The sequence below is a fragment of the Cervus elaphus genome, chromosome 11, assembly GCF_910594005.1.
Source record: "Cervus elaphus chromosome 11, mCerEla1.1, whole genome shotgun sequence".
Classification (NCBI taxonomy): Eukaryota; Metazoa; Chordata; class Mammalia; order Artiodactyla; family Cervidae; genus Cervus; species Cervus elaphus.
Window position 1 is genome coordinate 3,394,556 of NC_057825.1, and position 24,299 is coordinate 3,418,854.

General features: G+C 61.8%; 1 protein-coding gene across 2 annotated transcripts; it reads left to right on the forward strand.

Annotated features, from left to right (window-relative positions):
* Positions 1 to 337: 337 nt before the first annotated feature.
* LHX3 (LIM homeobox 3) lies at positions 338 to 9,065 on the forward strand. 2 transcript variants are annotated; one of them, XM_043916437.1, is made up of 6 exons: positions 338 to 425; positions 4,714 to 4,885; positions 5,471 to 5,673; positions 6,398 to 6,549; positions 6,657 to 6,828; positions 7,587 to 8,442. In XM_043916437.1, the coding sequence occupies exons 1-6, from the start codon at positions 338 to 340 to the stop codon at positions 8,003 to 8,005; spliced, it is 1,206 nt and encodes a 401-aa protein (XP_043772372.1). In that variant the 3' UTR covers positions 8,006 to 8,442. The 2 variants fall into 2 exon arrangements, with proteins under 2 accessions (XP_043772372.1, XP_043772371.1); XM_043916436.1 differs by lacking the exon at positions 338 to 425 and adding an exon at positions 2,252 to 2,496 and having other exon boundaries at positions 7,587 to 9,065.
* Positions 9,066 to 24,299: the final 15,234 nt, after the last annotated feature.

Here is a 24,299-nt window from a genome sequence, read left to right on the forward strand (position 1 = left end):
GACTGGAGCGCAGGGCGGAGCTGCCCAAGGCTGCCTCCCAGGGACAGGCGGGGGTGGGGCGGGCGGCGGGCCCGGGGACCTGGGGAGGTGGGGCGGCGGGCGGCGGGTCGTGGGGGGAGGGCGGGCAGGAGTAGCTGAGGGCGGCAGGCGCGGTCGGGGGAGGTGGGCGGCCGCGCCTCCTTCAGCACCGCGGACAGCGCCCGGCCCAGAGGCTCGCGCGTCTCACCACGCTCGGCGCACCGGGACGCGGGGAGGGCCCAGCCATCCCGGGGGTCGCAGAGGAGGAGGAAAGAACGCTCCCCGGGCCGCTTGGGTCCGGCCTAGCCCCGAGGCCGCGATGCTCCTGGAGACGGATCTCGAGGGCGACCGAGATCGGCCCCGGGCCCCCGCAACCGCCGGCCTCTGCACCTTCGGAGGGACCAGGGGTAAGAGCCCCACATGTCCTCCTGCGGTCTCCAGACCGGGCAGGAATACGCAGAGGGGAAAGCGCACGGGTGGGCAGAGGCGAGCAGAGGGACGAGGGAAGGAAGGCGTGCAGCACACTAAGGTCAGGGCGGAAAGAGTCTGGAGAGGCTTCTGGTGGGGCCTGAGACGGGGACCTGGGCGAAGCTGGCAGACCCCTGAGTGAGTGGAAGGCCTGGAGCCCCCCTGTGATGGCCTGAGAAGCCTGGACCCACGCTGAAAGGTCTGCAGCTTTTCACAGAGCGCCTGGAGGACAGAAGGGACCTCGCAGGCACGTCTAGTGGGGAGGGGATGGGGCAGAGAAAGGGCTGCCAAGAAAATCCGGGGACCCCACGCCTCTCAGCTCCCACACAGCCCAGTCCTGCCCCGCTAGCCAGCCCAACTCCACAGCACCGAGAGCCCTGGGTCGGGTCTCCTGCCCGAACTGCACTCCCCAAGGGCCATTCGGTCACAAGGACGTTGGGAAATAATGGAGGCATTGTTGGCCGGTCGGCCAGATGCTGAGCGCATAGGCCCGCCCGCCCCTTCCCCAGTCAGACCACACATGGCCCCTCTCAGGCAGGCCTCCACAGCAGCTGACACTCAACGGCCAACACCCCTGTGCACCCAACACCCGCTCAGCTCCCTGGCCTGAATGCCCTTGTCCTGTCCTGGGGAACAAGCGTAGCACAAAGTGAAGGGGCACCTTAACTTTGCCCGCACGGGACCTTTGCTCAAACTGAGACGTGGGGTCTGCTTGGAGCTCAGAGGGGGCTGTGTTTCTCCTGCCCAGGTCCTTCCACACTGGCCTCCAAGTTAAACGTACAGACCAGGCGACTGGAGGCCAGGCAGAGGCCGGGCGACTATGGGGCATCACTGAGGGGCTCCCAGGTGGAACCTCCTGGAGGGTGGTACCAACCCCTAGTCCCCCAACACTTTCTGGGGCCCCGCTCCCTTCATGCTCTGTGCTGCCGGGACCCACACTGCTGTGTGCTCACTGTGGGTGACGCAGGGGTTTGGCCTGGCCTGTGGTGGGCACCCTTCGAGGTAGGTGTGTCTCTACGTGCAAGGGCGGTGGGTTCCTGTGAGCTCACCTGTTTAGACTGGGGGAGGGGGGCAGAATATGGGAAAACGGGGCGCCAGGGCTTCCTCCCATGCTAGCGGCTGTGGAGGGAAGAGAGTGGATCCCAGCGTTCCCAGCTCCGTCCCTCCTGACCTGGAGTCTTGGCTGCATCATGGAGTCCAAGCCGAGGACACTGGGTTCCCTCCGGAGACTCGCCCTGATTCCCCGCGCCCACTTCTGGGCTGCAGTGCCCAGGATGGGGCCCAGAAGCTGCTCAGAGCAGGAAGGTCTGAGGTGGGGTCCGCTCCTGGAGGCTTCCCTGTGAGCCCGTGGGCGCCGCACTCACCCTCTCGGGGTCTTGGGTCTCGCACGTGCCACCAGGCACTGTGATCAAGCCTCCCAGCTCGGAACCTCTCGGGCCCAAGCCTCCGCGGCGGTAGGATCCAGCTCCCTCCCTGACCCGCAGGCTACCCGCGGGCTTTCGCGCCGGAGCCCAGGCCTCAGCCCCGAGTCAGCGCCGGGGCAGGAAGCTTCGGAGCCTGGTCAAGCGCCCTCGGGCAGCGCCGACACGGCTCCTCCCCTGCCGGTCCCCATCCCTGGGCTGGGCACTCGGGGCGGTTTCTCGCCACCGCAGTTCTCCGGGCAAAGGCGCGCAGAGTCCGCGGACGCCAGCGGCGCGTCTCCGCGACCCCGGCCCCGCCCCGCGCCGCGGCCCCGCCCCCCCGCCGCTCCGCCTCCGCGCGGCCCGAGGCTTCGGGCCCCTGGGCGGCCCGCGGGCGCAGCGCCCAGCAGCGCCGGGAGTCGCGCAGACGCCGGCCCGGGGCCATTGAGGCCGCGGTCTCGCCGAGCCCCCGGAAAGTTCAGGACCGGAGAGCCTCGGCGGCGGGCGGCGGGACCCATGGAGGCGCGCGGGGAGCTGGCCCCGGGCCGGGAGTCGGCGGGCGGCGACCTGCTGCTGGCGCTGCTGGCGCGGAGGGAAGACCTGCGCCGAGGTGGGTGCTCCGGCCGATCGGCTGCACCCGGGAGGGCGGACCCCGTGGAGACTCAGTGGTCCTCGCTGCCTTCCCAGCCTGGCCACGGAGGCGGCGGGAGCCGGGGAGCGCGGGCGGGAGTGGGTGCGAGGAGCCCAGCACAGCGTCCCTACCTGAGCATCCCGGCAGCGGGCTCGCCTGTGGGCCCCTGGAGCTGTGTCGTCGGGCGTTTCGTCGCGGCGCTGGTGCTGCCCAGGCTAGGGGCCCTCTGGGTCCCAGGACTGGTTTGGGAAATACTCTTCCTTTAGGGAGAGTGTGCAGAGAGCAAACGTGTGTCCCAGTGTCGATGGGGTAGGAGAATCTCCATGAAGTCTGCCTGCACCCAGACCCTCCACACTTTCCGGGCGAAGAGTCAGACACAAGGGCCAGCATGGAGCTGGACCCCGGCGGCTGAACTCCCTTAGCTGGAGTCTTGGTGTCTGCACTCACATGCACCTGCTCCATTGGCAGGGCTGGTCCTCTTGCAGGAAAACCCCCAGCTCACCCCCAGCGCCTTGGCTTCCCCGTGAACTGGGATGGTTCTCCACGAGCTTCCAAGCAGGCGGGACCCGCGGGATGGGATAGAGGTGGCCCTGGAAGGGTGGGCAATGGTGGGGTGGGAGCAGGTGGGAAAGGGGTTACATCCAGGCTGTGGGGGTCTCCTCCGTCTCTACTTCTTTATTTTCCGACGGTTCCTGGGAGGGGTGGCCAGGGGGCTGGGAGAAAGGGGTGGGAGGGCGGAGAGAAAGGAAGGGAGGGGCGCGGGCTCTGAGTGAAATGTCTCAAGAGAGCTGAAGGGGATCCGGCCGGCAGGCAAGCGCAAGGCTGTGCTGGGCCCGCCAGCGCCGAGGGTAGGAGACCCCGCCAAGGCTGGAGTCGCCATGCAGCGTAAGGCCTGGGTCGCCAGGGCTTCGCGAGAGAGCGAGGGGCGCGGCGGGAGAGGCTTTTGCTCGACGCGGGGTTCCGCGGGTAGCGCGCTCTGGGAGCTGTCCGGGCCGCGGTGCTGAATCCGCGCCGCGAGGGCCTGTCCAGCCACCAGCTCTAAGAAGGGTGTCCGCGCCCGCCGCCCTGCCATCACCGCCCGGGGTTGAGGGGCCAGGCAGGCAGCAGATCCCCAGGCTCCGCACCCAGGGCCGCGGTTTTGCCCGACGCGGGACCCCGTCCTTCGTGGCGCCTGGGGCTGTAGGAAGGAGGTTGATTCCGTTTCTCTCTCAGCATGGGGCAAAGGGAGGTCCCTCGCTGGCCCTTTCACCGGCTGCCAGGCCGAACTGGGGCTGGAGGGGGTCCACTGTCAGCGAGGTGAGTGTGCTGAGGTGGTGATATATTTGAGTAGATTCCAATATATTGAGTAGTGATATATTCTTGTGGCTCTCTGCCCTCGGGAGGAGGCCTTTTCTAAATTAACAGGTAGTCCTCACGCCCTGAACACCCTGCAAAGCACCCCCATGGACCTGTGGCTCTCAAAGGCAGGCCCTGCATTTTCCCAGCCTGGTTCCTCCAGAAGCCTGTAGTCCCAGGGGAACAGAACACAAGTGTCTCTGTGGGGAAGGCAAACTGCCTACTGTGTGTGCTCAGGCATCCATGTTTGAGCAGGAGGGCAGAGGGTCTGTATGTCCAGTCTATGCACAAGTACCCCCAGGGCCGCCCAAAGACAGGCAGGGCATCAGTGTTTATTTTGGTAGCCTGGGGACAGGCCACGGCGCCAGGCAGCCGCACCTGCCACAAGTCTCTAGATGCCATGGCGCCTGATTGTGCGAGAAATGAGGGCCACGGGGTGGTGGGTGCCCCATGGCCCATGTGTGCCAGGCCTCTGGTGATGGTAAGGACCAGGTCTCCAGCCCAGCCTCTGAGACAGCCCCAGGGGCGAGGGTTTCATTTGAGCTCAACGTGCGTCCTTCATGCACTGGAAATGTTTTTGCAGTTGAGGGTATCTGAAGGGGTGGCCTGGGTGCCCTCCTGCCCCGGCACATTTCCAAGCCTAGCTTCAGTTGTCCTGGATTTCCGCTGTGGGCCAGGCGCGGACTTCTGAGCCACACTCTTCCTGAACTCGGGGAGCTGGGCGGCCACTCAAGCCGGCCGGGGACGAGGGTGTGCGGGGAAGGGGGCCTCCTGGCAGCCCGGTCCTGGGAGCTGGGTGGGATGGGGAGGCCTCCGGCTCTGTGCGGTGGCCTGACCGCGGTGGCTCCTCCCTGCCTGCAGAGATCCCGCTGTGTGCCGGCTGCGACCAGCACATCCTGGACCGCTTCATCCTCAAGGCTCTGGACCGCCACTGGCACAGCAAATGCCTCAAGTGCAGCGACTGCCACGCGCCGCTGGCCGAGCGCTGCTTCAGCCGCGGGGAGAGCGTGTACTGCAAGGACGACTTCTTCAAGTGAGCCCGCCAGCCGCCTGGGAGGGAGGGGTGGCGCACCCAGGGGGACCCCCGGGGCCCTCACCGTAACCAAGTCTGGAGCCCTGAAAACCCCCATCTCCACACCCCTCCTGTTCCCCAAACAGGACACCCCTGGGGCCTGTCTGTTGGCGGCTGGGCTGGCCCACGAACAATCTTTTAAAGTAATTTTGTGAATCACTGAAGCAGTCGTTAAAAAGATAACCCTAAGTTTGTAAACCTCTATTGTACGTGCTCCCTCCTTGTTTTGGTCTTGTATTCGTGTTTAACGGCAGGGATGGGGCTCCCACCGGGCAGAGTTTGCAGGTCATGGGTTTGCAGATCGGTCCCAGTGGCCAGGGCTCTGCCCTTCCGAATTCACCTCCGGGATCCGGCCACAGAGGACAGCTGTGTGCCCCAGGGCCTCCGGATCCCCTTCTCGGTAGTCCCTGCGGGTAGTCTCTGCGACCAGGGGCAGAGCTAGGAAGCCTTCCGCCAGGAACCGCCCTGCGCCCGTACCGCGGTTCTCCCACCCGCTCCCGGCGAAGGAGCGGCCGTGCTCTGAGCCGCGCCCTGTGCGTCCCGCAGGCGTTTCGGGACCAAGTGCGCTGCGTGCCAGCTGGGCATCCCGCCCACGCAGGTGGTGCGCCGCGCCCAGGACTTCGTGTACCACCTGCACTGCTTCGCCTGCGTCGTGTGCAAGCGGCAGCTGGCCACGGGCGACGAGTTCTATCTCATGGAGGACAGCCGGCTCGTGTGCAAGGCAGACTACGAGACGGCCAAGCAGCGAGGTCAGTGGGAGGGGGAGGCGGTCACGGGGCTCGGCCTGGGCACGGCCCACCTTCCCCTTTCCTCCCGAGCAAAGCGGGGCTAAGGCCCGTCCGGGTCGGGTGTGGAGGGATCCTTCCCTCCAGCGTCCCCGGCGAAGCGCTCACTAAGCGGCGAGAACTTAAGCGTCTTCTCTCTGGGCGGGGGCGTTGCGGGCGCCCCCGCCTCCAGGCCCGGAGCCCGGGGTGGCGGGTACAGTTAGCAGACCCGCTCTGGGGAAGCCGGGTCTGGGGTCTTAGCAGCCGCCTCCCTCCCGGGCACAGGGAGATTGGCCTGAATTACGTGGATTAGCTCTGCGGGTCTGAATTATCGTCCTAAATCCTTGACCGTGAAGATCCGACCCTACCCGCACCCTTAGAACAAAGAGGAGCGAGGTGGGGGTTGGGGGGGCAGCGCTTGTCAGTGGGGGGCCGAGGCTGGAGGCGCCTGCGCCCGGATCCAGGGCGGCTGGGTCCTTAAAGAGGGCCGCCCCTGGCTGGGCCGGGTCACCGCCCAGCGCGTTTCCTCCATCGCTCCATACACCCGCGTCCCGCAAAACCCTCCGGCCTCCCCGCCGCGGCGGCGAGTCGGGCGGTCACAGCGGCGACGGCGGCACCTCTGGCCCCGACGTGCGCGCGCCCCGAGGGAGGTGGGAGTGCCCAGCGGCCGGAGGAGCAGGCCCAGCCTCACGCCTCCCCCGCGGTGCAGAGGCCGAGGCCACGGCCAAGAGGCCGCGCACGACTATCACAGCCAAGCAGCTGGAGACGCTGAAGAGCGCCTACAACACGTCGCCGAAGCCCGCGCGCCACGTGCGGGAGCAGCTCTCCTCCGAGACCGGCCTGGACATGCGCGTCGTGCAGGTCAGCGCCCCGGCGCCCCCGCGCGCCCTGCGAGCCACTGGCAAACAAGGGCCACCCCGGGTCCCAGAGCAGCGGCCACTCATCGCCGCCACCCCCCCCTTCTCCAGGTGTGGTTCCAGAATCGCCGAGCCAAGGAAAAGAGGCTCAAGAAGGACGCGGGCCGGCAGCGTTGGGGCCAGTATTTCCGAAACATGAAGCGTGCCCGAGGCGGCTCTAAGTCGGACAAGGACAGCGTCCAGGAGGAGGGGCAGGACAGCGACGCGGAGGTCTCCTTCACCGGTACGGGCGGAGTCGGGAAGAGCGTTGGGTTGATTGACTGCCGGAGCCTGGGAATCAACGTCCCTGTCTCCATAGACCCTGGCGCCCATCCCCAAGCCCTGTAGTTTGGCCTCTCAGGACCACTGCCCTTCTTGGAGGGGGACAGGAACCCTGTGGCCCACAGGCGTGTCCCTTGGCAGGCTCTGTCCTGGAGGGAGGGTCTGATCATGCTCCCCCACTGCCCCCACTCAGGGCACTTGGCACTTATAGTGATTTTTTTAGGAAGGCAGCAGCACAGTTTTGGGGTGATGAAAGGCCCTAGCTGCTTAGAGTTGGAGGAGGGTCCACCCTCATCTCTGGAACCAGTTACCTCCTTTTTCCAAAGCAGGGACCCGCCCCCCCCCCCCCCCCCAGCCAGCTCTTAATGACCATCCTTAGAGAGTTTGTGAAGGAGATTCTTTGGCTGCATTGTGACCTTAGCCTACTCACCTAGCCTCTCTGAGCCTCAATTAACTTGTCTGCAAAACTGGGCAGCCTTGGGATCATACTGGACCCCTGGGCGCCGACTGGACAGTCCTTGGCCCTGACCCCAGCACGGGAGTCCACAGTTCCATAGGAATCGGGTGGGATGGAGCTGAACAAAGTCAGGGGTGAAAGGGTGAGAGATGTGGGCTGACCTGTCCTGGGAGGTGGGGCACGTTGCCCCTGCAGGGGGCACTGAGGGGGGCCAGAGGGGGCAGCAGGTGGGCACTGAGCAGTGCCCTGTGCTCCCACTGCAGACGACCCAGCCATGGCCGACATGGGCCCCGCCAGCGGCCTCTACGGCAGCCTGGGAGAGCCTGCCCCGGCCTTGGGCCGGCCCTCGGGGGCCCCGGGCAGCTTCCCGCTGGAGCACGGAGGCCTGGCCGGCCCGGAGCAGTACAGAGAGCTGCGTCCCGGCAGCCCCTACGGCGTCCCCCCATCGCCTGCCGCCCTGCAGAGCCTGCCTGGCCCCCAGCCCCTCCTCTCCAGTCTGGTGTACCCCGATGCCGGCTTAGGGCTCGTGACCACGGGAGCCCCAGGCGGGCCCCCACCCATGAGAGTGCTGGCAGGGAACGGACCCAGCTCCGACCTTTCCACCGGGAGCAGCGGGGGCTACCCCGACTTCCCTGCCAGCCCCGCCTCCTGGCTGGACGAGGTGGACCACGCTCAGTTCTGACTGGAGTCCCCGCGCCCTCAAGCCCCGGACGTGAGGAGTCCGGGCAGCAGCTCTCCTGCCTGAAGCACGGACTTCTGCAGGACGGACGCAGTGCCGTGGGGAACAGGATGCAGACTCCGGAGGGCTCGCTTCTGGGAGTGCCCCCTCCCACCCAGGCAGAGGGACTCTCCCCGTTCGGGTCTGAGAGGCTGCCGCTGGAACTGGGGGCCGCTCGCAAGCCTTGTTTTGTAAGCAGATTTCCCCTTTATCAACCAATTAACGGAGTGCTTGCAGCCGTTTCCAGACAGGAAATGTCACCCCAGGGAGGCCAGGCCTTCGCTCCCCTCAGGGGCCTCTGCCCAGACCAACACAGCCCTCAGGCTGGAAGATGCTTTAATTTCTAAAATTAAAAACAATACTGATTGTGCTTTCGTTTCCCAGGTTCCGTATATCTTGAGTTCTCTAGCCCCCTGCTCCCCCCACCCTGAACCCCCTCTTTAGGTCAGAGATCAGGCTGTCCGTCCTGGCAGGAGGTGGCTGTGGGAAGGCCACGCCTGCGAACTTCCTCATCGCCCCTGCCACCAATTCCCGTCTTCCCCTCCCCCCGCTCCCCTGGGGCCATCGGCTCTAGATCTTTCGATCCTTCTGGACCCCACTACCCTGGGGGAGAGAGGCGGACTCTTCTTGAAACCCTTAAGGAGCTTCCTCCTGTCCAGACTAGGTTTTTGTCCCTGCCCACACGTGCTGCCCCTGTCACAGCTGCCCTGAGAGCTCAGGCCAAGCCTAGCCCACCGATTTCCATTGCCAAACAGCCCCCAGCTCCCGTTCTCCCCATGGGCTCCGACTGCCCACGGATCGGGCGCCCCACAGGCAAAGGGAGGCCGGGGCGGGGGCTCCTCTGAGCTGCCTCCCCGCCAGATGCTTCTGCCACTGGCCACCACGGACACCGAGGCTGGATTCAAGTGATTCCTTGAGCCTGCATCCCCAGCTACCTGTTGTTTCTGTGACGTTCTCCTGTCTTTTATTTATTCTCTGACCATTGGCTCTCTCCCAGACTTCAATAAATTCGTCAGTTACAGTCGCTGGAAGGCCTGTACGTTCAGTGAGGCTGGGGGTTGGGGGTGGATCTCTGAAAGCTGGAAGCCCTGTTGGAGTAGCTGTTGGCTTCTTGCCAGGGACGACACCTGGTGTGGATCGGGGCCCCTTTGTCCCGTTCTCTCCGCCAGGCTTCCGAGCCCTGGATGGAGACTTAGGAGAACAGACGGTCCAACGGTGGTTGGAGGGGCTGGGCCTTCCCACCCTGTCCCTGGGAGAGGCGGGCGCTGGGGTGGCCAGGTGACAGGACCAAGCAAAACTGCTCGCCACTTGGAGCAGGCTTCAGCAGGGGGAAGGGGACTGCAGGAGGCAAGTAGTCCGGAGATTCAGGGACTCGGTCACCGGGGGCTCTGCAGCTAGGATTCCAGTCCCAGCCACCTGCTAACTCGCTGTGAGATGCTGAGCAAGTGACCTGGCGAGGATGGGGAGAGCTCCCCAGATGTCCCCCCTCCCTCCCCGACCACCAGGCAGCCCAAGGGGCTTAGGTCCAGCCACTTGCCCCCCAGTCCCGCCCACCCCAGCAGGGTCAGCTCCCTCACCAGCACCCACTGTTGCCTGGGACGCAGAGCATGCCCGCCCCCCCCCCCCAAGAATCTTGCTGGCAGCCGCCAGGAGGAATGGCAAGGAATGGGGGAGGCCCTCGGGAGGAAATTCGGGGAATCGATGGGAGAAGTGGCCCCATCACCCACCCCATCACCCTTCAGTCTGGGAAAGCGCCCAGGGAAGAGCTTGGCTGAGCAGAATTGGGGGTGGGTGGCGATGTAGCATTGGGGGGAGGGAACCGGTGAGCAGAGGCGTAGTGGCTGGGTGAAAGGTGTCCCAGGCTGGCCTGGGGGTTGGTGGTCCTTGATCTCGGCCTCCCAGGGGTGTGGCTGAGTCGCATGTGGGGCGCAGTCCCGGAGGGAACCACTTTGGACTCTGTCCTGCAAGGGGCGCCCTCGAGGGGAAGGAAGGCAGCCTGTCTGGGTGGGATTCAGGGTTTGGGGAGGGAGCCTAGAGGAGGCGGACGACGCTGAGCCTCCGGCAGCCCGAGGGGAGTATAAATCCTCCAGTCGCCGCGGCCCCCCAACCCCCAGCCTGGAGACCTCCCCCAGGCCGCCTGGGACCTTTCAGGCACTGACAGGTTAATAAAGTGCCAAGTGTGCCCGAGGGAGCCTCCGCCTGTTTGCAGGCTCCCAGCTGGCGGAGTGTCCCGGCAGCAACAGAGCCCCAGACCCCAGTCCTGGGGGGGTGGGGGGAGAGTGGACCCCGTCGGGGCTGCGCCCCGCGTTCTAGCCCGGCCTGTCCGGGCGAGCGCTCAGCTGAGTGGGTCTCGCGGTCAGCGGGGCAGTGGACAGTGCTCCTGTGCTGACCTCACGGGTCTGTCTCCCCATTTGGGCGGAGAGCTTGACCCCGAGTGACCCCCTTCCCGCGGGCCCCGCGCGGGCAGACACGCGGACTCCCAGGTCCGGGCCCAGCTCAGTCTGGGGACGTGACCCTGGACCGGGGGGCCCAAACCCCGAACCGGAGGCCCAGTGAGGAGGCGGGCGGGGCCAATCTCAGGCCGGGAGGACCTCGGGCGGGTCCGCAGAGGAAGATGGACGCCCATCTTACGGGCCCCTGCGAGGGTCACCTGGAGATCACGACGACTTATTTCCCACGTTGGACCCTGTTAACCGGGCGGGGTATCTAGAGGCGTGTGGGTGTTAGCGCAGGATGCGGGTTCCCGGGCCCCGTCTCCCGGCGGATGCAGGCGGCGGGCGCCCAGTTCAGAGTCCAGGGCGCGCCCGCCCCCGAGGGGTTTTCCCGCCCGTCCTGCTCCAGGCAGCCAGGGCCCTGCGAAGCGGGTGGGCGCAGGGCCTGGGGGCGGGGCCGGGGGGCTGCGTAGGGCTGCCTTCCGGAGGCTGGAGCAGGAGGCGGTGCCGCGCCCTCCCCCGACCCCCTCCGAATTGCGGCCAGCGGCCAGCCGCGGCGGGAGGCGGACTCGGGGTGGGAGGCACCCTGGCGGGGAGGCTGGACACACCTGAGTTATTTTTGTCCTGAGGGGCTAGGGCTTGTTCACTTTTGGAAAACAGTAACCTCTGTATCGTGATACTTAGAACTTTAAATTTTAACATAAGCGGAATACTCATCTTGACCGTGTTATCACTTTCTTTTCATTTTTGAACCCGATTGCACACATTATTAAAGGTAAATACCTGAATGATAAAAACAATTTGGACCAGTATGTAAAAGGACTTCTTTCCTTTTAAATATAAAATTTGCTCAAGGCGGATGAAAGCTCCGGAATTAGAGACACCCCTCCCTCCCCACCCCTCTCCTGGAGACCTGGGGACCCACTTGCTTCTCCTTTCTCTTCCGCCCCAAAGATCAGGGCAGGCGTATCTTGGGGACTGGCCCCCGCCTGGGGCAGGAGGGGGTTGGGGGCCCAAATCCCTGGAGCTTGCCTGGTTGAGTAGCAAAACGATAAATCAGTGGGTTTTCAAAGGACTCAGTCAGGAGCTCTGAATCCCAGCGGCTGTAATGATCAATTCTTTAAGCCCATAATTGTTCAAATTACTCTGAGCAACATAAAACATTAATTTTAAGAAATTTAATAGAAAAAAGCTCTTCAAATCCACAACGAGATAAATGACACCCAGCATTCCGACCTTTTTCCATACCTTGGTGACATTGAATAATCTGAAAGGTATTTACATTTTCATTCTTCGTGGGAAGTGTTGACAAGCTTTTGGCCGTGGGCGAGGTACGCAGTGGCACGCGGGCCCCCCTCCCCCCTAATTAATGGGGGAGCAGCGACTTCATAAGCAGAATTTTCATCAGTCTGCCTGGGTGACCTGCAGTGACGGCTCCCACCCCCGGCACTGATGCAGCGCAGCTCATTTTTTACCATAAAAATATTCCCTCCTGACCAGCAGAGCCCCCCTCGGCATTCAAAAAGAGATAGGAGCCTAAGAAGCAGCTGTCTGGGGGGGCATCGCAGGAATGCAGTCAGACCTGGGAGAGAAGTATAGAAACTGCAGACCCCAGTCAGGGAGGCACACGTGTGCGTGTGCGGGAGCGTGTGTGCGTGTGTGTGTGTGTGTGTGTGTGAGAGAGAGAGAGAGCGTGTCACAGGGGGTGTGGAGGCCAGCCCCGAGGATGCTCACACAGTCCTCAGTTCCACATGTTACCAAGAGCCCGTCCAAACTGTGGGACGTGCCCACCGGGGCCACACCTGCAGAGCTGGGGCTGGAGCTAGGTCCCGGGGAGCAGGAGGGACACAGAGTGAGGGTGCCCAGGGCTCCCCTGAGCCCCGCGCCTGTGGTCAAGGACCTCGTGGGGCACGCGGGCTCCGGCTGAGGGACCTGGGACCCTCCCCTCCATCCTGCTTGCTTGCTGCAGCTCTGTGACCACGGGTGAGCTGCTCACCTTCTCTGAGCCTGAGGAGCAGCAAGAATAACCTCCTCTCCGGGTTTGCTAGGACACTTCCCATGGCAAAGCCGGAAGCAGGCACCCCTGAAGCGCCCTGCGCTCAGTTCTGCGGGCAAATCCCACTGACAGGGAGGTGGTGGGAGCTGCCGGACCCCAGGGAGCCACACACACCCAGGACTCGGGACACAGAGCTCTGTGGGGCACGGATGCGCACGCCAGCGACACCCCGATAGGCACGCACCTTCACCCCCGCTCCACACAGCTCACACTCAGCCCCCTGGGCACCCACGCTGTCTGAGGGCAAAGGCACGTGAGCCAGGTCGGACGGGGCGGCTGGGGCGGGGGGGCGTCCCAGTCTGTTGTTCCAGAAGTCAAATGCCCTCCTTGGTCAGGCTTGGATCAGACCTGTGCCGAGGCAGGGGCGTGGACAGGGTGGTCCCAGGACCGTGCCCCTACTGCTGTGAGGGGAACACCACTTCCCCCTCAGGTTCTGGAAGCCCTATTGTGCCCTGGGCTGCTGCTTTTTTTTTTTTTTTTTTTTGATGTGGACCATTTTTAAAGTCTTCATTGAATTTCTTACAACCCGAAGCTCTGTGTTCCCAGTCCCGAATATGTGCGGCTTCCTCAGGTCCAGTGGGTACCACCACCTCCAGGTCAGTGGGATTTAAAACCGAAGCAGGTTTTATGCTTTGTTATTTGGGGCTGGGAGGCAGGTGGCGTCTTAGCTTCCTGACTAAGGATGGAACTCACACCCCCTACATTGGAAGGTGAAGTCTTAAAGCACTGGACCGGACTGCCGGGAAGTCCCCCTGTGCTTGAGAATGGAGGGGCGGGGAACCCAGATGGAGTCGGGGTGGCTCATGCCCATCTGCCCTGCTTCATCAGTGTCTGCCCCGCCGGTGGGCAGGCAGGATGAGGAATGGCTGGAGGAGGTCCTTGTCCACTTGGACCCCATCCGAGAACCTGGCAGCTTCCCTGGCATCTCAGATGGTAAAGGATTTGCCTGCAATGAGGGAGGCCTGGGTTCGATCCCTGGATTGGGAAGATCTCCTGGAGAAGGGAATGGCTATCCACTCTAGTATTCTTGCCAGGAAAATCCCATGGACCAAGGAGTCTGGCAGGCTACAGTCCATTGGGCTTCAAAGAATCAGACACAGCTGAGTGACTAACACTTTTGCTTTCACACTTCTCACACTAGAACCTGAGGGCCGGGAGGGACGCCGTGGTCCAGCCCCACATTGGTGGTCCCTGCTCAGCACCACGGCAAGCTCTGTGTCCTCATCCATCAAAAGGGTGATCCTGGTCATCGCACCCAGGAGCAGGCGCTCACAGCCCCGGCTCCAGGGAAACAGGGATCAGAGCCCTGGAGATGCTGCTCCCCGCGGTCAGGATGATGGGAGGGGAGAGATCAGAGCCCCAGGCACTGCTGGTGGGAATGTCCACGGAGCGGCTGAGGAGGACCGCTTGATGGGCCCAGAGATGGAAACCTTGAATCACCACGGGATGCTGCCGTTTCACTCCTGGGTCAAACCCAAAGGACCCGAAAACGGACTCAGACAAGCCCCTGTGCAAGTGTGCCGGCTGCAGCCACAGGGCGGACGTGGCCCAAACACCCATCCATCCGTGCGTGAGTGCTGACAGGGGCCCACCTCCACCGTGGAGGGGGCACAGACTTGCTACAACTCGGGAAGTTAGAAAGGTGCTGGGTAAGGAGTGAAGTGAAAGTCGCTCAGTTGTGTCCGACTCTTTGCGGCCCTGGGGACTGCAGTCCATGGGATTCTCCAGGCCAGAACACTGGAGTGGGTGGCCTTTCCTGCCTCCAGGGGAATCTTCCCAACCCAGGATCGAACCCAGGTCTCCTGCATTTCAGGCGGATTCTTTCCCAGCTGAGCCACTAGGGAAGCCCAAGAATACTGGAGGGGGGTAGCCTGTCCCTTCGCCAGGGGATCTTCCTGACCCAGCCAGACACAAAAGGCCGCACATTGTATAATTCAGTCTCTACCAAGTGTCTAGAACAGGTGAGTCCATAGAGACCGAACGTAGATCAGAGGTTGTGGAGTGGGCAGGATAAGGAGTGACTTATCCGGGGTTCCCTTTGGGCAGGAGGGAGGTGTTTTGACTCAGGTGGTGGCTGCACCTTGAAGGCTGTAAAATGGTTCATTTTATGCTGCGTGGATTTCACCTCACTTATATAAAGGTGCCCCACTCACCCCTCCCTTGCAGAGCTGCCTCACAGCCGATCAGCGAGCGCGAAGAACAGGAAATCGTGTGATTAGGAGAGCAAGTGGGGCCTCGTTAGAGCACCCCCCCTGCCCCCCCCCAGTCCTGCTGGCTCCTGGGATCAGCATCAGGCTCCCACCCTTCAAGAGTTCCCTCCCCCCAGAGGGGTCCCTCAAAGGCCCTCCCAGAGCCCCTCCCCCTGCCCCCTCCCCTCCAGGCTGGCACACGCAGAGGGTCCTCAGCACTGCTGCGGGGACAGGGGGACATCCCCGGACCCCACCTGCAAGACAGGGGCCTGGCCGCAGGGGCGCGCTCCCCAGCTGAGGACAGGGGCCTGCTGTCACCAGCTTCCAGCAAGTGAATGGATGCTAATGACCTGCTTCCCCTCCCCGAAAGGGCTTGTCAGGACCAGAGAGGGACGTGGAAGACCCCAGTGCTGGGGGGAGGCCCTCCCGGCCTGGCGGTCATTCGGGGAGTGGCTCAGTTGTGTCCCCTGGCCATTGTCCCCAGGGCAGCGTGCCCTGACCGCCAGCCTGGTTTGACCTCCAGAAAGGTCAGAGGTTAAGACCTGTGACGTTCAGGTGATACAGTGACGTGATGACTCACATTCCCTTCACATGCTGTCCCCGCCCCCCCCAGTTTCTTTCTTTGCTGGGGGATCAAAGCTGGCTGTAGGCTGGGTGCCTGGTCAGTGATGGCCGTGGCAGCTGGGGCTTCTGCACTCTGGAGGGCAGGGGAGGCCGGCCAGCCAGCCACGGCCAGCTCTGAGCTGCGGGGACGGGTCCCCAGGTGATGGCAGGCGGGTGAGGGGAGGGATGACGGGAGGGAAGGGGTCGCCAAGCCTCCACGCTGCCCGGGCACCTCACGTGACACTTACTCCTCCCGAAAACCTGTGGCCGGAGTGTTAAGCCTGGCATCCGGGTGGGGTGGGGGGAATGCGTTCCCTCCATGGGGGGCCTTGGAAGCCAGGCTCATCCTGGGGCCGTGCATGCTCAGTTGCCTCAGCCATGTCTGACTCTTGTAACCCCGTGGACTGTAGCCCATTCAGGCTCCTCTGTCCATGGGATTCTCCAGGCAAGAGTACTGGAGTGGGTTGCCATTTCCTGCTCTGGGTCATCTTCCCAACCCAGGGATCAAACCTGCATCTCTTAGCCCTCCTACACTGGTAGGGGAGTTCTTAACGCTAGTGCCACCTCTGACGTTCCTGACCTGTGACAGGAGTTTGCTATACTTTCTGGAAGATTCTGTCTTGGCTGGTCAGCCAGAAGCTGCTGAGGCAAGACCCTCAGCTGGCCTTTTCTTGCAGGGAGGGGGGCTCCCTCTCTCCATGACAAATGCTCTCTGTTCAGAGCTTGGCTAATCTTTAGAATGACAAGGTTTAAAGTTTAATTAGCAAGTCCCTCTTATGCAAACTCTCCTCATTAAACTAAGTGCCCTATTAGTTAAAAGGACGCCCGGTGGGGGTGGGCTCTGGACACAGTGCTGGCAGGGCCGAGGGGGACCAGAAAGCAGGAGTTTTATGGGCCACGGCCTGAGCCCTGAGCCCGGTCGTAACTGAGGTGGGCGGAGTTCTCCCCTCAACCTTCAGGTGACACCAGGCTTCAGAATGGAGCGGGGGGCGGGGCGGGGCAGGGGAGGGCTGGCTGGCTGGCAGGGAGGTGAAATATGGAGGCGTGGGGTACCCGACTGCCTGGAGAGATGATGTCACCCATGGGGACCACGGAGCCCAGGGCCCTCCAGCGATCTGAAAGACGGCTGGGTGGTAAGAGCTGCTGGGGCCCTCCTTGGGGTCTCCTGGGGGTCCCTGGCCTCCTGGCCCATCTTCTAGGTCAAGAGGGCAGAGGCTGCTGCCCAGGCTTACAAACTAATGCCGATGGCTCATGCTCTGCTTAGGAAAGTGATGTGTGCTCATCCTGCAAAATCTGACAAATGTAGAAAAACAAACCTCGCCGCCCTCCTCCCTGGTGCCCTGAATTCCTCTAATGAAGATGCCGTGTTGGCGAAGGTCCGTCGGGACTTGGCTCGCCGTGGCTTGTGTGTTGGGGGTGTCGCGACCGTACACAGCTGCTTCGCGACCTGCTTCTCTGTGGTGTCACAGCCCGGCCGTTTCCTGGGCCACGAAGTGTCCCTTCTGAGATGTGTCTGCTGGTGGCCTTATCTGAGGTCTGACTGCCCAATAAAGCCCCTCCCGTTGTTTGTACTGGTCTCCCGGGGGGTGGGGTGTCAGCTCCCGGCAGAATCGACAGGGTCCCGTCTGGGCAGGAGGGGGCCACTCGCCAGGCTGGCAGGGCCGCATTGGCACGGCTGCCCCTCCCTGTATGTCTCCAAGTCCAGGACCCACCGGGAAAGGGTCAGCCTCTTCCTTCTCCAGGGGCACCTCCCTGACTGAGGGACCAAACCTGGGCAGACTTCCTGTCCTTTTCTAGAAGCTTCCCATACTAAGGCTACTCCCATCCCCAGCTATTAATCCAATCTTCTTGTCTCTGATGGGGTTCTGAGCGCCGTCTGGGAGCTCCCACCCACTCCCAGCTCTCTCCCCGACGGGGGGTCCCTGGCTGGGTCCTGCGGACTTTCTCCAGCTTTAGTCCTGGGGCTGCTGTTCTCAGAGGCTCGGCACAAGCATGTAACACTGTGGGTTGTGCCAGCGTGGTGGCTCGGGCCTGGAGGTGGGTGAACGTGGCTGTCAGCTTGGGGAGGATCTCGGTTAGTGGGGGTGGGGCGGTGGGCGCTGAGAAGGAGCAAAGCTTCTCTGTCCGGGAGCAACTGGGAGGACTCGTCCCGGTCAGAGGAGGTTCGCATCTGGGGTTAGACGCTGGGTTTGGGCAGTTTCGGCCACAGTCTCCGGAGGACACAGATGGAGGGGGCGCCCTGGGGACCAGCTGGGGAGCGGGCAGGAGGTAGGCCCAAACCAGGAGGGGTGGGGGTGCAGGAGAATCGCGAGGACCGGGCCGCTGCTGCCCCTCGGGTCACCCGTTCATGCGGTGCCGTCACTCAGAGGTGGCCCCCACCTTTCCACCTTTCCCCATCTCCGGGCCATCCTGAGCCCCTTGGAGGTCTCCCCTGCTGGCTCCCGGCCCCTCCTCCGGCCCAGACACATGGGCATACGGCCTCCCTGCTGGCCGATGCGCTGGGGGCCCCAGTGGGTCTGGGGGCCGACTCCAGGGGGCTGGCCCTGAGAAGACGCCCATGCAACCCCTCACCCATCCCGCCGGCCTGCACCATCCACCCCTACATCTGGCCATGCGTCTTGTCCATCTGGAGCTTTGTGCGTAGGCTGGAGGCGGCCAGTGGGTGGGCAGGTGCCCCACGAGGGTCTAGGCCAGTGGGAGCCCCCTCCCCAAGAGGCCCGGCTGGCCCACCTCCTGTCATGTCTTTTAACAAACCCTCTGAAGGATTTTTTTCAATGGAACTGTCTCCTGGCTTCCCCCAGTCGCTGGCGATGAGATGAGAGGGGTTAATGCTCACGAGGTCGGGGTCAGGGGGCAGCTGTGGGGGTGGGGGAGCCCAGGCAGCCTTAAGGGGGCCGGACAAGGCTGCCTCCTCCCTCCTCCACCCAGGCCCCCAGAGACCTGGACCCCTGCTGTCCTGGGTCCAGCTTCACCATCCCGGGGCTGTCCGGAACAGGGGGACGGAGCCCACAGCCTCACCTCCTGTGTCTTCAGGAAGGGAGCAGCTCCAAGCCAGGAAAATGCGGAATTCCATGTGGACTGCTTCCCCGACTGGGCTTCAAGGAATCTGCTACTTGCTGTTTTCTGGTTTTAATCTTGGCCCATCAGTCATCAACCAGCTTGTGATTCCAGCTGATATGTTTAATTAAATGACGGATTCAGACTTTTAGATCAGTCTCTTACTGACTTTGTAAACAGCGTTGGAAACCTAAGAGGACATGAGTCGCCCTGTTTCTAAGTTTACTATGTTTTTATTTTTTCTTCATTTTATTTATTCATTTTTTTGGGCCACGTGATGTACAGCATGTGGGATCTTAGTTCCCTGAACAGGGATTGAACCCTTGCCCCCTGCGTTGGAAGCACAGTCTTAACCACAGGACCACCTGGGAAGTCCCTGCTGTGTTTTTTTAGATATGTGATAGTTTATGCTTTGGGGAATTTTTCTCTGTTATGTCCCAAAACCAAAGTTATGAACAAGGAGATAAAAAAAAATTTTTTTTAAGGAGATAAAATATTAAGACTGTAAGTGGAATTTAAATGTTTAAGGGAATTTCATAGAGTTGTAAAAGTTCCTTAACATTGTTCTCAGAATTTGCTAAGCTCCATAATAGAATCATATTTGTAAACTGAATTTACAACTTAGCAAATAGCTGGAGTTTTGGTTAACTGAATATTTTAAAAACCAAATTACACCAGATCATCTTTTCTATGGAACAAAAAGACATTCAAGAGCACAGAATAAATCAAATTTTTGTTGCCCAGCTTCACACTCGGTTATTCCGTCCTCTGAGCATCCTCTGGGTGTGAGGTGGCAGACGTCACCCCCCCACAACAGCTGTGGGCTGAATCATGTGACCCCAAAACAGAGGGCCCCCTCTTACCCTTAGCACCTAGGAAGGGAACCATATTTAGAAACGGGGACTTTGCAGGTGCGACTGTGTTGACAGGAGGCAGGCGTGGTGGGCCCTGACTAGTGTCCTTCAGAGATGAGGGAATCTCAGACCCAGGGACATAGGGACACCAGTGGGAAGATGGTCCTGGCGTCTACGATCCATGGGGGGCAGGGGATTGGGAACCCCACCAGAAGCTTAGGAGAGGCCTGGAGTGGAGCATCCCGCCCAGAGGCTTCTGGCACGTCAGGCCTGTGGCCTCCAGGGCTGGGAGGGGCACGTGTGTGTGTGTGTGTGTGTGTGTGTGTGTGTGTGTGTGTGTGTGTCCTCAGGGCCTTGCTCACCCCGGGGGCAGGGCGAAGTGAGTCAGCTGGGAGCGGGGTTGGGCCCCGGGCACCTCTGGGGCCTCTGACCTTCCCGCACCTGGTGCCCGCCTCCCTGCCCCTGCTTTGGCTGCCTGGCCTGGGTGGACATCTGCAAACTCACCTCCTGCCCACCGGTGCTCTCGACTACTCCGTCCCCTTGTTACAGGCAGAGGGGGTGGGAAGCAGGCCCCCAGCCGCCCCCTCTGTCCCCAAAGGCCCCAGCAGCCCTGCCCAGCCCTCCCAAATCCGCCAATATTAGAAAGGATTTGTGTCCCCGATAAATAATGCAAAGTTAAATTACATCCGCTCCGGCTTAAATTTTCATATTCCTACGTCTCATCTCCATAAAGAAATTCTCCTTGCCGGCCTCGCAGGGTGGTCTCTGCCAGCTGCCAGGGCTCCTAATGAAATTGCTCCTCCAGGCTGGGCGCCCAAGGGGCGTGGGGGCGGCCTGCCTGCTGGGGGAAAAGGTAAAAGGCCAGAGTTCAAATTATTTATCTCCCTAATAACCAAGCAGATCGCGTGCCTTCCGCGGTGGAGGCCAGAGCTGCACGCGGGGTTGGGTGGGCGTGATATATGAGGGGGCGGGAAGGGGAGGGCGCGCCATCCTTTCGCAGCGGTGACCCCACCGCAAGGGCACAGCAAGGACGTGCCTCTTCAGCATCCCCAGAGCCGGGGGACCCACTTCTGGGGGGGAGGAGAGGTGGGGTCAGCCCGGCCCTTCCGGGGCCCTGCACGTGAGCGCTGACCCCATGTGCCCTTCGTAGAGGGTGGGGCCGGGGTGAGGGCTGGCTTTTGCAGACCTTGCATGGTTTTCCCCAGAGTGGGACACAGTGGGTTCTTTGAGGTGTTGGGTGTTCAATGTCACCCAGGGGCCTGGAAGGGGCGCAGGGAGGAGGGATGGCCTGGGCCTGCCTCAAGGGGCCAGGGGTCCAGGCAGAATGGACTGGAACCCCAGGCAGGGCCAGAGAGGCCCAAATGGTTGGTATCTATGGGTGCCACAGGCAGGGAAGCTGCCTGTGTGCTCTTGAGTGCAGGGAGGACGTGGCTGCACAGACGGTCGGACAGCTTCAGAGACCCCAAAACAGCAGGACAAAGATCTGCAGCTGGATCTTGAATCCCTTGTTACAGTTAAAAACAAGGGTGCCACCTAGAACCTATTAGACAGAGTGAAGTGAGTCAGAAAGAGGAATACCATATTATAACACATATATATGGAACCTAGAAAAATGGTGCTGAAGAATTTATGTACAGGGCAGCAGTGGAGAAACAGACATAGAGAACAGACCTATGGACTGGGGAGAGGGGAGGAGAGGGTGAGATGTGTGCAGAGAGTAACAGGGAAACTTACATCACCATATGGAAAAAAACTCAAACCGGGGTTCTGTATCAACCCAGAGGTGTGGGGTGGGGAGGGAGACAGGAGGGAGGTTCGGAAGGGAGGGGATGTATGTATACCTATGGCTGATTCAAGTTGAGGTTTGACAGAAAAGAGAAAAATTCTGTGAAGCAATTATCCTTCAATAAAGAATAAATTAATTTAAAAAAAGGGTGCCCCCTGTTCCCCTCAAGTGTCCTCTGCCTTCCCCACCTCTGAGGGATCGGGGTGGGCCAGGGGCCCCTCACCCAGCTGAGCCCCACATTTGCTCCACCCAGGTCCAGCACCTCTGGTGAACCCCTGCCCCCAGGGCCCCGGAAAGCCCCTTCCTGACTGGACAGGCAGCAGGCCCGGCCTTCCGCCTCCTCTCCGCTGGCCGCCCCCACACCTCGCATTTACGGCCACTTAATCTGTGTGAGCCGCCGGCCCCCAATATATCTCCAAGTATTGATCAGCTTTAGGCTGATAGAAGTTCAAGCTCGTGGGGTCCCGCTCTTTGACCCCCAAATAGGGTATGAATTTCAATCGAATAGACTGGGATCTACACGTGGCTTCTCCCCGGGCTGGGAGCTGCGGGGAAAAAATCAATGAAGCGTGCTAATGACTCACGATTTATAGAACACCTGCCATTTTAATATTAGAATAAATGTTATACTGCGCAGGGAGGGGGACGCAGGGGGTCTCCAGGAAAATATTTCTTAGCCTTTTCTGCTGGAAAATGATGTGCGTGGAATTTTATGAAGTCAAATTTATGGACCTCATTTAGGCTTATAATTTAAAACTCCTTATGAGAAAGACATCAAGTAGAGTGCTGGGCGTGGGGGAGGCAGGGGCTGGACAAGTGGGTGGTCCCGGAGCTGTCGGGAGGGCGGCCCAGGGTGCGGCCCTCTGGGGAGGAGCAGCGGGTGGGGGGCCCGCTGAGAGGACCAAGTCTTCCCCCATCCCGGGGGTCTCAGGACCCCGGGATCTGAGGCCTGGGGGTGCCTGGTGAGCCCCCTGCAGGCGTCTGCACTCGCCCCAGGAGTGTACACATGCTGTTGCGTGTGCGACTGTGTGCCCGTGCTGACACACGTGTACACGGCCACATCGCGGCCACTCACGTGCCTGGGAGCGTGTGCGTGAACGCACATGCCCATGGCGCACACCCCCGGTCCGCACACGCGAGCACCCAGGCACACACACACCTGGTTCCTGCCCCCCCAGCCTCCTCACCACCTCCTGCTTCAGAGCCACTCCGCCAGTTCCCTGCTGGAGCTCAAAGTCACCGGGGTCCCCGGCTGGGCGGAGGGCAGAGGGACAGTCTGCTCTGCATTCGGATGAGCCCTGCCGGGTGACTGGGGGCGCGCACTCTTTGGTAGAAGTGGGTTCCGATCAAGGGCAGAGCTTCACCCCCAGGGCCGAGACCACGGCCAGAGCACGCGTGCAGCCTGGCCAGCAGGCGGGGGCCGCCCCTCGTGTCTGCAGGGGGCCAGGGGGCCAGGGCCAGGGCCAGGGCCAGGGCCTCAGAGGGTCTCTGGAGGACACTCGTCCCATCCCGGCCAGGGAAGCGCCTGCAGTGGTCTGCGGGGGGCTGCCCGTGGCAGAGGGAACCCCACCCCCTCTGGGCCTCAGTTTCCCAGCTGTAACTGGAGAGGTGGGAGTCAGGCAGTCTGAGAGCCCTTGTCTTCTGCCAGGGAACACCGGAATCTCAGATCTCCGGGAGGCCTGGCCTGGGAAACAGGCATTTCCTGAGGGCAGATTAAGGCCGGAGGGGCAAGGATTAGCTTTTCTCCTAAGGCTGTCAGGGGCTCTCCACTGGGGAGGTGTTTCCAGGGGCAGGGCGGAGCAAGCAGAAGGGGTGTCGGGGAGCCCCCGCCCCATCCCCCACCCAGGCCTGCACCTTCCTGGCCCGTTTTAGCTCCGGGCAGCTGTCACCTAAATCGTGGACACCCACCGTGGCCTGGGAGGTCCCCACTGCCTCTCTGAGTCTCCCCGGAAGGATGGGGTGACGAGAGGCATATGTTACTTCCCACCATAAACTCATGGGCCACTGCCCACAGTGCCCGGCGCCCGGGGTGGGACGGGTGTATTTTACATTTTCAACTTTATTAGAGGAGCGAGTGTAGCTTGGGGATGTTGCCTTCTCTCCATGGTCAATTCCACTCCTGGAGGCGATAAATCTCTAGGCCTGTGATTTGTGGCTCCGCACTCCCAATAAATTAAATCTTTCTTGATGAAAAGGTTGGTGCTCCTGGCTATGCTTTAGGTCACGGTGTTTGTCCAGAGTTAGTGGCTGAGGAGGGGCGCAGGCTGGGCCCCCCCCCCCCCCCGCTCCCACCAGCCCCCTTCCCACAGCCGGGAGCGGGGCCAGGAGACGGTGCGGGAGCCTGGGGCGCCAGGCAGGGAGGACACGCAGATTGTGGCCGAGCTGGGTACCCCACCCCCGCCGCCCCGCAAGGACTTTCTCCCAACTCATGGCCGATTCCTTCTGGTCCTCCACTCCCAATGGACATGTTGGCTTTCGGTCGAAAGTTTCTAGAAACCTCTGTAGTAATAAAGGGCTTGTCCTTCTTGCCCTTCTCAGAGGCAGGGTTGCAGGTGGACAGGGGCCACGCTGGTAAAGTCCCTCGGAGTGCTTCCCGGCGCTTAGCTGTCGGGCGGCCGTAGGACTGTGCCAGGTGCGACCCTCGGGGTGTCCCCTGTCGCTAGTGGGGCCACTGGGGGGAGTGGGATGGACAGAGGCCTTGGGATCAAACTGGGGGCCCCCATGGCCTCCCCGGCCTGCTCTCTGAGCCTCATCTCTCGTCTAAGGGATGAAGATACAGCCGCTAGAGAGAAATGGCATGGCCCCCATGGCTCCCTGAATGCAGGGAGTGTTCAGCCAGCTGACCTGCGATTACGTGAGGACTTGCGACTGTTTCAGAACAGACAGGGCTGGGTCGTGAATGCCAAGCCCCCTGCACGGTAGCTTCCAGAACCATCGAGGAAAGTGATACCCCTGCCAGCTACTCTGGTCAAGATTGGAGGTGGCACCTAGGACGATGGCCCTGGACTGAGGGAGGACCGTGTCCTCTCGGACCAGGAGGGTGGAACTGGGCCTCTGACCCAGGGAGGGTCCTTGTTGGCTGTGGTGCCACCGAGGGGGGGACCGGCAACCTTGCCACGAATGCAATTCACAAACTCATCTAGGACTTTAGACCCCAGCCCCGGGATCCCTGGTCTAATATGCTGCAAATCTGTGTCAGAAACCAAAAATAATGAGGTCTGCATTTTGGAAGAAAAAGATTTATGGCCTCAGTGAAGAGCTGATCCCGGGGAAAGTGCTGG

Excerpts from the sequence above, each read along its gene's own strand:
- LHX3 (XM_043916436.1), top strand. The coding sequence starts at position 2,403 with ATGGAGGCGCGCGGGGAGCTGGCCCCGGGCCGGGAGTCGGCGGGCGGC. Across the intron at positions 4,886-5,470 it reads TGCAAGGACGACTTCTTCAA|GCGTTTCGGGACCAAGTGCG; the intron begins GTGAGCCCGCCA and ends TGCGTCCCGCAG. Across the intron at positions 6,550-6,656 it reads TGGACATGCGCGTCGTGCAG|GTGTGGTTCCAGAATCGCCG; the intron begins GTCAGCGCCCCG and ends CCCCTTCTCCAG.